Raw genomic sequence first — 11,447 nt, forward strand, 5'->3', positions numbered from 1 at the left:
TCATAATGGATACAACAGCTGTGCAGACCCAAGAACTGAGCTCAGAGATCTCATCATACGAGTCCTCATGAGATAGAAGAAACGGTCAGATGGTTTACCTAACAAAAAACAAAATATTAGTTTTGTGTGGACAGACCCTTTAACATATCATTAAATTGTTAAAGTGGACAAACCAATCAAAACCCACATCATGGAATTTCCTGGTGGGATCTGAGGCAGTGCTGTACTGTACTGTAGAAGTACTATGCCAGCAAACCTCTACAATGGAAGAACACACTGGCCACTAATTCAATACAGACAGTTGAACTTATGCAATCAATAAAATCTGTTTTTCCATAACACTTTTCATGTGTTGCGTGTATTTATCATTATACTGATATCATTGTGATATAAAATATATAAAACCACAACTTCCTCAATTTGATGTATAAGAGAGTATAGAGTTGGCCAAGAGATAAAGAAGCATTTGGATGTTGAAGGTGCCCAGTGACCCATCACAACTTGAAGGCTTCTACTCTTCAATAAGGTAACTGCAATAACTTATGAACACAGACTGGAGGAAAAAGAAAAAGAAAAGAGTGTTGTTCATAGAGACCACTTAGACTTTTCTCATTCCAGACTGGTCTCAGGGGTCAACCGATCACTTTTTATCATCTCGTCCCCAGCTGTGAAAAGTATAGTAAATACTTTGACGTAACTGGTCTTTATTTCTCTCCACAGACATGTATCGTCTACTGCTGCTGCTTTTGGTGGGAACCATCTCTGCCCATGCCCAAGAACCAGGTGAGCTGACAGTCTAAGATTTCTGTATTAGAATTTGGTTGAGAAAACGAAGGACATTTTTAAACATTTATTGCTTATTGAGTTAGTGTTTCAGGCTCTAACATGAACTTTTTTTTTTACATTTAATAAATACTGTATTTGGACAGGAAGTGGAGGGAACATTCCCCAAACAAGACCAGAGACAACATTAAAAACCAGATAGATAAGATTTAACCCTTCCCCGCTGTATGAGAAAAAAATATTTTATTCCTATCTGTGTCTCTGACCTTTTTCTATATAAAACCCATTAAATAGAGAGGAAGTGAGGAGAAATGCCTCCGATGGGGGCACAGACAGCAATTAAAATGTAATAATCATTTTGATGTAACTCATGTATTTTGTTGTATGTTGTTTCTATTACCCTATTCCATTTAGAGATTTGAAGATTTTTTATAGGCTACAGTATATGTATTTTACTGGCTTCAATTAGCTTTCCACATCAACAACTGCTGAGTTAAAACCAGTTACAGAATCTATACTGTTCTTAGACTTGACTGGTAAACTTGAGTTGAGAGAAAAGAACAATATAGTCACTGTGCAGCACTACTTAGCAAGAAGCAAAACCTGCCTATATAATGAACAAATACCACTGACCCTATGTACACATATAATGACATAGAAGGGTTTTTAAAGCATTAACACACTACAGGCCAAACTATATACATAACATTCTCTAGAATTTGGTGACAAGAACTATGAAGGGAAAGATAGGTTGAGAGAAAGGAGGCTGCTGCCTTCTTCTTACAATGCTACTTGTTTGGCACTCTCTGTCTTAACCTCAAACAAGCATGCAGATCAGGAAAAGTCAGAATGTAGTCTGAACCCCTGACTTGTTTTAGGTCAATGGCTCAAAAAAAGAAGCAACAGATTTGGCATGACAACTGGGCATTCAGCACTTTTAAAAGGTAAGGTCACTAGTGGTGCCCATAGTTTCTCAGTAGAGGTTGCCTTTAGCCTGAGTCCCAGTCACAGTCAAAATATCAGTTAATTTGCATAAATGGAGTCTAGGAAGTGTTATTAACCTGCTAAGAGAGAGGTGTTAAAACAGCATTTCTGGTTTGACTACATGTGGATTTCTCAAGCCAGATGATCTCTACATTGGGAAGCCCCCCCACCCCCACCCGGGCATTTTGGACCATTGTTAGATTTTTTTCACTTATGATCTGAAAATTACCAGGTTCAGCACCTCAACTTCTTGTTGGTGCTCACTCATGGCCAGTGAAGGAAGATATTTATTAGACCTGGCTCTTCCACTTTATGTATTTATTTATTTAAATGTTCCCCTATATCGTTTATAACCTTATTCTTTTTTCATGTATGTGTTTCTTCTGATCTTGTGTAATGGATGTTGCTTAAAAGAATCAAATGTGACATCAGGAATTTTTTAGGGGGCAGAAAGGAGCACATGTATGTGAGCATTGACTTGTAACAGTCTCATGTAACACGTCCCCAATTCCTCCTGCAGCAAGTTTCCTATCTTTAACTATGTCAGTAGCATGTCTGCAGTTTCTACTAATCTACTCAAACATGCCCTCTGTCTCTGACAATCTCCTGTAGCATGCCCACAGTCACTTACCTCTACTCCAGTAAGCTTGCAGTCTCTAAGAGCTTACTGTACCATTACAAACACTGACTATAATGGTAATGTCAAGTGTTGCGCTTAGGATCCAGAATATCTAGTAAATTGACCAGCTCTATAGTTACATAGTTACATAGTATTTGAGGTTGAATAAAGACATTAGTCCATCAAGTCCAACCTATTAGGATCTCATTCTAGGAGTACCCGTACCCCTGTATATTACGGTCCCTTAAGAAATCGTCCAAAAGTTTCTTGAACAATTCCACATTATTTGCTGAAATCACCGCCTGTGGCAGTGAGTTCCAGACCCTAACTGATCTTACTGTGAAGAACCCCCTTCGCACCTTGTGCTGGAATTTTTTTTCCACCAATTTTAGGTTATGGCCTCTAGTTTTTGTAACGGAGTTAATTTTAAACAGTTTATCGCTAATGTTGCTACCACCATTAAACATTTTGTACATGGAAATCATATCCCCCCTTAATCTCCTCACCTCTAATGTGAACATGTTTAAATTTAGTAGCCTCGTCTCGTAGCTCTGGTCCTCCATACCCCTAATTAGTTTGGTTGCCCTTCGCTGGACTTTTTCCAACTCAAGGACATCTTTTCTTAGTACTGGTGACCAGAACTGGACCACGTACTCCAGATGAGGTCGAACCAATGATCTATAAAGTGGCAAAATTATAGACTTGTCCCTGCAATACATCCCCTTTTTAATACAGGACAAGACCCTGCTAGCTTTGTTTACAGCAGCCTGGCACTGCAAACTACCTTTCAGTTTGTGGTCTACAATGACCCCCAAATCCTTCTCCATTTCTGACTTCCCCAGCGGCATACCCATAATTGTATAACCCATTTGTTTATTTTTAATTCCAAAGTGCATTACTTTGCATTTATCGACATTAAACCTCATCTGCCACATTAATGCCCACTCCCCTATTTTATCCATGTCCTCCTGTAATGTTAAAGTGTCTAAGTCCGTGTCTATTACCCTCCCTATTTTGGTGTCATCCGCTCTATGACACCAAAGCTCTATGGTGCGTCATTGACTTCACTTTCTACCTTAAACTTCACAATTTAGCAAATTTATTATTAAAAAAGTACACATTTAAAACTGATTTGTATCAACAGGATTTAGGTCTGACCAGATCTAACTTTACTGTCAGTACTGCTCTGGAGAGGGATCACAGACATGCCTCCAGCAAATATAGAAAAAAATATTTTACTTCTAAAACATCTCAACATTTAAATTTTTTTTTAAAGAGGATTGCCCTCAGGATGACTCTAATGAAATAACAGATCTAGATGGTGTAGAGAATAATTGTGACATGCCTGGTGCCCTGGAGACAACTCCTTTAGATGATTCCCAGTTGGAGCAATGTGACAATGTCACTGTACAAGTCAAAAAAGGATCTGACCATTCTTGTCCAGACAAAAGCAACTGTTACTATCAAGCTTTCAACTGCCCAACAACCTTTGCATGGGCTCAGGTTAGTCAAAATCTTCTAAGAAGTAATTTTTTATTTCCTCAATTTGTTTTGAACACAGAAATTATGTATGACCAAGGTAACCAAATTAAAAAAATTACTACAACTCTTTTACCAGGGAATGTGACAAATATGTAATGGACAAGATGAGGTGAGAGACAAGATGGCAGATGGGTTAAGGGGTAGGCAGAATAAAAATGGTGACTGTTCTGCAACATTTTGCAACCTAAATTAAAAGAAGCCACTAAGTATTGTTTTATGACAGCAAGATTATTTTATGATAGGTAAAGGATGATCAACCCAAAGGTTATATTTAGATATAGGAGAATCTTTCTAGGCTAAGTCAGTTCCTGGCTTCTTATGTCTTGGATTTTTCAACATTGAGGTCTCCCTACCACTTTTCTTGACTCTCTTGGTTCCTGGGGGTTTTGGATAATCCACCCATCTTAGTGTGTTCCAGATGCATGTGTTGCATTCATCATAATAACAAATGAATGTAAAATCCAGCAGGGATCATAGGGATTCCTTCTGATGGACACAGGAGATGCCCAGGCCCAATTTACTCTTCAAGATGTCTTAGTTTCTACACACACTGAAAAAAAGCAATTGATGTATATTCAGGATACACGCTAAACTTTTCCAACCAACAGGCAATCCTTACCCTACTCAATTAGTTCAATTACTATGGACTTACTAATGTGTTTGCAGCATTTACCTTGCATTTCTTAAAAAATGAGCTTGCGCTAAAGGCGAGGTCCACTTAATACATTAGGTCCCCCAAACTGTTCCAAAACACTAAAAATAACGCTGAAAAAAAAATGTACAGAATAGATAGAATATACTGTATACTTATTCAACAGCCAGCTTTTGACCATGGCATGTAGGTGAGCAGGACATCATGGATTTTCCAATCCAAAAAGGATGCCAAATCTCGGGAAAAGATGCTCCTGCACTGTGCTGGAGTGGCTTCTCACAAGATGTGGGGTACTCAGCTTTCCCAGCCATGTTGCTGGAAAGATTGCAATGACACCCTCTCCCATGTGGAAGCCTGGTGAGAAAAAAGTAAGTTTTCTTCACAGGTTTTTATTTTTTAGCAATAATAAAGCTTTTTGGAATGGGGGTGAGGGCCTGATGTATAAAGCAGATCTTCAATGCCTCCTTTTTATCTAATATTACCCACATGTTTATATATTTGTCCACATGTGGACATCAGGTCAGGCAACTCCAACAAGGAGATCTTGCAGTAATAAGACAAAGTAATTAAAGAACTGAATAAACCACACCCATCCATGTTGGACTACTATCCTAAAGAATTTTTGGCCAAATACTTAAGTCCTCCATGCAAGCCATCTTGCAGTGGTCTCATGTTACTAAAAGAGTAACTCATCTGGGAAGGGTATGCCCATTCAGGAAAATATAATTTTTGAGGTTAGGTATTAATGTTGGTTGAGAAGACCTGGTTCATCATCAGCATTGCAATTCTTCCCTAAGGTATTTAATAGGATTGAGGTCATGGCTCTGCGTAAGACACTTGAGTTTCTCCACTTTAGCTGGCCAAACCATGTCTTTATGGAGCTGGCCTTAACACAGGGGCACAGACATGGTAGAACAAAAAAGATCTACACCAGTTTTTTGGTTAGAAATGCACATTTGTCTAAAATGTCTTTGTATGCTGTAATATTAACAGTACCCTTGAGCCGATTTCGAAGGGTTTCTACATACATTTGGTGACAGGCTAGGTGTGATAATCAGGTGTTCACAAAATGTTGGTCATATAATGTTTAATTGCTTGGTAAATTTGTGTAGGCATGACTCTATAAAGCTTTGGTTTCATGAGCTTATATATTAATTGTGCTTTTCTATTTCCTCCAAAGCATTCCTGCAGGTGCCGCAGTGGTAAACTGAGTTCAGTTCATAATTTGGGGGTCAATAACCAGATCAGATGTGTTGCACAGAGAGCATGTTCAAACCGACATTATGCATGGATCGGTGTATGGAAACCCGGCAATGTAAGTGACTGAGATAGAATAGTTTTGTTTTTTATAGTATATACTATAACCATATACAGTATGGTACACTTATTGAACCAAAAAACCTTCTAAAATAAAACACATAATTACACAACATTACATTCTTACATTTAAACCAAGACGTTAAAAACAAGATATCAATTTGTCACTTAAAGGAGAACTATGAGATGAGTGATTTCCACTCACCTCATAGTTCTAGCCGACCTGTGACAATGAGACTGTCACAGGTCGGCACAGTAGATCGGGAGGTGAGCGAACACATACCAGGTTCACTCACCTCTCGATCCTGTCACGGCTCTCTGCCGTGACAGGGGGAGGGGCTGGATTCCCCTCTCCCTGCTCCCATCTGCCAGCGCTGACTGGCGGAACGGATGGGGCGGGTACAGCTGGCTCTGCCTCTAGATAGGCAGAGCCAGCTGTCACTCACGTAGCTGGGCGGATCCCGTCATCTACGTCGGGATCCGCTCCAGCTGCGGCGTCTCAGTATACCGCGAGCTGTAGCTCGCGGTATACTGAGCTTAGGGTAACGGGAGGACGCTAGTTTGTGTCCTCCCGTTACCCTAAGGAGAACTATGGGGAAAAACACTGACCCCATAGTTCTCCTTTAAATAAAACCTACGGGTAAAAAACAACCATCAGCAATATATACTTTTTTTCAGAATAGATGCTTAGCCTTGTCTGCATTTGATCTCAAGAAAACCTAATAAGCTACATCAAGACCCAGTTTGTGAGAGAATGGTCAAGTGGAAATAACTTGATTTTATATTTTGCCCGGGCTAAAGATCTTCCAGTTCAAGTCAAATAATCTGAATATAACCAGAGTTATCCCCTACCACAACCACATGATAATTGAATTTAAAATCCTGTACTTTTTTTTCCAATCTTCCTTCAGCAGTCACATGCCAGTTTGAAGATACTGATACCAGTTTACTGATAGCTTTCCAAACCTATCTTCGTTGTGCAAACAGTTACAGTTGTCATTTTTCTGTCTTTTTTGGAGTTATAAAACCATACTCTGTTTCCATGGCTGAGAGTTCTTTACAGGTGATACAGGGGTCCATTTAAGGCTGCTGGATGGAACAGTATGGTCACTAGATGTAGCTGAAGAGCATAGGAAATAAATACTTTTTTCCAGGGATGCATAGATACCAAGGTCTTGCTACAAGTACTGATACTTTTTCAGCTCCATGACTAGACTAGAGAAAAACTCAGAAGTTAGGAGCCAGCTGTAATTTTTAAGACACATTGGCTATGGGGCTCCTGGGATTTCTGCATCCCTGTTTTAATATATATTGTTTTATATACATACAGGTGAAACTCGAATAATTAGAATATGGTGCAAAGTTCATTTATTTCACTAATGCAACTTAAAAGGTGAAACTAATATATGAGATAGACTCCTTACATGCAAAGCAAGATAATTCAAGCCGTGATTTGTCATAATTGTGATGATTATGGCTTACAGCTCATGAAAACCCAAGAACCCCAAATCCACAACCTCAAAAAAGTAGATTATTACATGCAATCAATAAAACAAGGATTGTACATAGAACAATATCGGACCTCTGAAAAGTACAAGCATGCATATGTACTCAGTACTTGGTTTGGGCCCCTTTTGCAGCACTTACTGCAATTACTTTTGCAGGATATTCTAATTATTCGAGTTTCACCTGTATATATTAGGGATGCCATTTTTTCCAGACCAAGTACAAGTGCTGATACCTGTCCAAGTACTCACAGATACTGATTACTGATACATTTGTATTTAGTGTCATGTGACAGTTTCTCTAAAACACTACAGACTAATGATTTCAGGACAGTGGAAGAGCGCCAGGGCTCAGTTGCAGTTGCAACCACGACAACCACGGTACTTTGTGTGAAAATGCCACGTATCGGCACTAGTATCTGAACTGGTATCTCTGAATCCCTACTTATTTCCTGTACTCCTCAGCTACATCTAGTGGCAAAATGCAGCATCACATTACATACATTCAACCTGAAAAGAAAATACTGTACATCTATGAACATTCATTTTTGCATCTATTCGCAAAGAACAAACTTTCAGAAAGGTTCAAAGGTTAAATGACTCTGCAAATTGGTTATAAATAGACTCCATACTAAAGCCATGCCAGTCAGAGACAAAAAGTAGCTACCGTGATCTATATTAGGAAACATAGGAGAATCTTTTCAGATGACTGTTACATGGATTCTGGGACTAATAGGATATTTATCATTTTTTGACTTACAAGTTGACAAATATATCTATATATATTTATATGTTTATATAAAATATTTTTTTGTTGCCATTTTTAGTCTTGTGCCTATGTAAATGCTGATGGAAGCAGAGTAAACTACTCTAACTTTGCTTCTGGACAGCGTCGAACTTATGGAACATGGTGCGTGGCCATGAATTTGTCAAGTAAGTAACAAGAAAACAGAGAAATTTAGAAAAAAAAGCAAATATTGAACTTTAAACACACAAACCATTTTTAAAAGCACAGTATACACATGTCTCTTAGATCATAGCATCTATATGGTGCAGTCCCTCCCTCCCTTGCTGCTGAACTCTATTTCTATATCACCCATAATCTGCTTATTGCTGGAGAGAGTGGGAGGGCATGAACTGACTGCTGGAATCAGAGAGGAAGTAGCGGTTAGGAATACTTAATTACATTTAAAGTAAAACTAAAGGATCCTGTATAGCAGTCTAAACAAGCACCAAATCCAATTACTCTTTGATGTGCAAGCCTTGTAAAAACTTTACCTCCCCTGAGTGGGCTAAACCTACCTTTATTTGTGTCTCACACGCTCCACCTCACCACACTGCAGCTCACAGTGGGAGGGTTTCAGTAACATAAGCAGTGCTTTCAGTCCAGAAAACAGTGGACATGACTAAGTGTGGCTGGGTGATGACTGACAGGCTACAGGCTTAAGCAGTTATATGACTGATATCCATACCCTTGCAACATTTTTTTTCATCTCACTGTAGTGCAAACATGAGAGTGACAACTCTGCTCTGAATTCAGGAACAGTACAGCATTGTTTCCACCCCATCACAGGAAGGTGCATTGGGTTAACTTCACTGGCAGAATCAATATGCATTTGTGGGACTTTGCATGGGGTCTAAGATAAATTTGTAACTGTGGATTCACTTATAATTATGTGCTATAATACATATGTTTAATGGGAGATCACAGTTCCACTTTACATTGAAAGTCTTTTAGACATTATCTTGTACCAAAAGCTGTATATGAGAAATCAAATTGCTTGGACAACAGAAGGCAGAAGAGTGACCACAAAGACATAATGGGTGGTGAAGAAAAAGTAACATTAGCAGCTTTTATGACACCAATGTAATTATAATTCCTTTTTATGCAGAGTGTGGAAGAGTTTAATATCCTTTTACAATTAAGACCTTAACACCTCTGTTTCATTTTGTTTCTCAGGTGGCCTTTGGTATACTTTCAACTGTGACACCTCACTGCCCTTCATCTGTACCATCTAAGAGTGACAGATCTAATGAGGCTTCTGACCTTCGTCTCCAATGTTCCTGATACAGCTTTTCTCTCTTGTCTGCTTCTAATAACATCCTCCTCTGCTTTATACTATATACTACCTACCCATTTTTTAATAAATCATAACTGCATTCTGAATTGTGTGTTGTGTTTAAATTCAACCAACCTGCATTCTTTTTCGTAGAAATGTAATTGTGACAGCGCACGCTTTTTGTCTGGATGTGACCCTCAGGTTCAACCTTTAATGCCCTGAATTGCTTCTGGGCTGCTGAACAAATAAGACCACTCTATTTTTAAAATTGTCAGGTTACATTATATCTGTTTCTTAGCCACCAAAAGTGAAAGTTGAAAAAAGGAAACCATTTACTAAAATACATTTTCTGTTCCACTCTACGTGGAGTCTAAATAGCCACTGACAAAAGGTGTTTAAGCATATGAATGCTTTAAATTCTTTTGAAAATGACACTAAACTCAGAAGTTAAATCCTGAAAAGCATTCAAGTATCTTAACTATTAACAAAACTGAACCTTATTTATGTATCACTCAGCTGTAGATCCTCAAATCATCTCTGAATTGGTGCTGACACTGCCCTGCCTTCTGGAGCGTGGCTTTTGTTCCCCATGGTCCATGTGTGTGTTGTAAAGTATCCAATGCTCCAAGCTCACTCCCTCTCAATGAAAATTAGTAAACTAAACATGAGATTGTAGTTCATCCTTGGAGCAAGCTTGGAGTGGTGACTACTTTACAACACACATGGACCATGGGGAACAAAAGCAGCCACCCTCCAGAAGGAAGGACAATGTCAGCACCAATTCAGAGATAATTTGAAGATCTACAGCTGAGTGATACACAAATAAGCTACATTTTTGTTAATAAGTAGGGTTCTTGAATGCATTTTTGAGGTTTAACTCCTGAGTTTAGTGTCACTTAAATATTATACAAAATATAGGCTGTTCTGCTCGGTCCCTCAGAGGCACCGAGCAGAACAGAAAAAGAGTGAAAAAAGTAGAAAAAAGTTACCTGTATGTAAGCCCTAAATCATTGCTCTGAATAGCATTTGAATTTTAAGTGCCTAGTTATTTGAAAGTCAAAGAATACTGTGTATAACTGCAGATTACTCCTATATAAAACACCCAAAGGAAAAGTGTTGTCACCTTTTCTCTTTTAACCTCTGCCACACGGTAAGTACCCACCACATGTCCATTCAAGAACTTGTACTCAAGCTCTGGAATCAGTCTGGTGGGCCAGTGCTACAGTTGCAGCAAAACGGTTTGTACAGATGTTGAGAGGACCGTCTGTGGAGGAACAGACAGGGGCCCTAAGTCAGATGGAAGGAGCAGCTGGTGCCGCAACAACCAACCAGGCTGAATTAGTGTTTTGGTAGAAATATGCTGAATAACCCTTGCAAGGTAACAGCTTTTGTAGTGTATGTTTTTTTTTTTAACCGCTGGTCCGCAGTCCTATTGTTCCCGAAGGCCATACCCGCTCCTCCTCCTAGAATCTCCTGTATGCACACAAGCCGCTGTTCCTGTTGTCATTAGACCGGCTCTCTGCCTTGTGATCTCTGTGATTGTCATGTGACCACTGTCATTACACATGTTTACATTGTCAATCACCCCCCTTCCTCCCACAGCAGAGGCAGGGGACACTAATGAATGAAATGAATAATTTACTCATTAGTTCTTAGTTCAAACAAAGCTGCAAAAGCAACAAAAAAATTAAAATAAGTGGGGGAGGATTTGTAACACTTTTGCCCCCTCTCCTGTATGTCTGCTCCATTCTATATCTGCTCTGAGCTGTATATTACCTCCTTCTCCTCCTTTATCCTGCACATCCTGCACCTATTTGCAAGATAATTCCTGTTGCGAGATAATTTCATGGATCAGTCCTCTTTGCCATTAACCTCAATTAGCCATCTCACTCTTCTGAAGGACCTCTATAGGGCAATAAACAGTATTTAAAACCTGTTGTTGGATCTATCTCTTAAATACTTTATACAAAACAAAACAAAAATAT

General features: G+C 39.0%; 1 protein-coding gene across 1 annotated transcript; it reads left to right on the forward strand.

The window, feature by feature from the left end:
- The first annotated feature begins 721 nt into the window (after positions 1–721).
- On the forward strand, positions 722–9,463 carry PRG2 (proteoglycan 2, pro eosinophil major basic protein). The gene is made up of 5 exons (XM_018568789.1): positions 722–783; positions 3,663–3,889; positions 5,761–5,895; positions 8,230–8,335; positions 9,363–9,463. The coding sequence occupies exons 1-5, from the start codon at positions 723–725 to the stop codon at positions 9,419–9,421; spliced, it is 588 nt and encodes a 195-aa protein (XP_018424291.1). The 5' UTR covers position 722; the 3' UTR covers positions 9,422–9,463.
- The last annotated feature ends 1,984 nt before the right edge of the window (positions 9,464–11,447 follow it).

Source organism: Nanorana parkeri, unplaced genomic scaffold (assembly GCF_000935625.1).
Source record: "Nanorana parkeri isolate BGI_ZX_2015 unplaced genomic scaffold, ASM93562v1 scaffold1244, whole genome shotgun sequence".
Classification (NCBI taxonomy): domain Eukaryota; kingdom Metazoa; phylum Chordata; class Amphibia; order Anura; family Dicroglossidae; genus Nanorana; species Nanorana parkeri.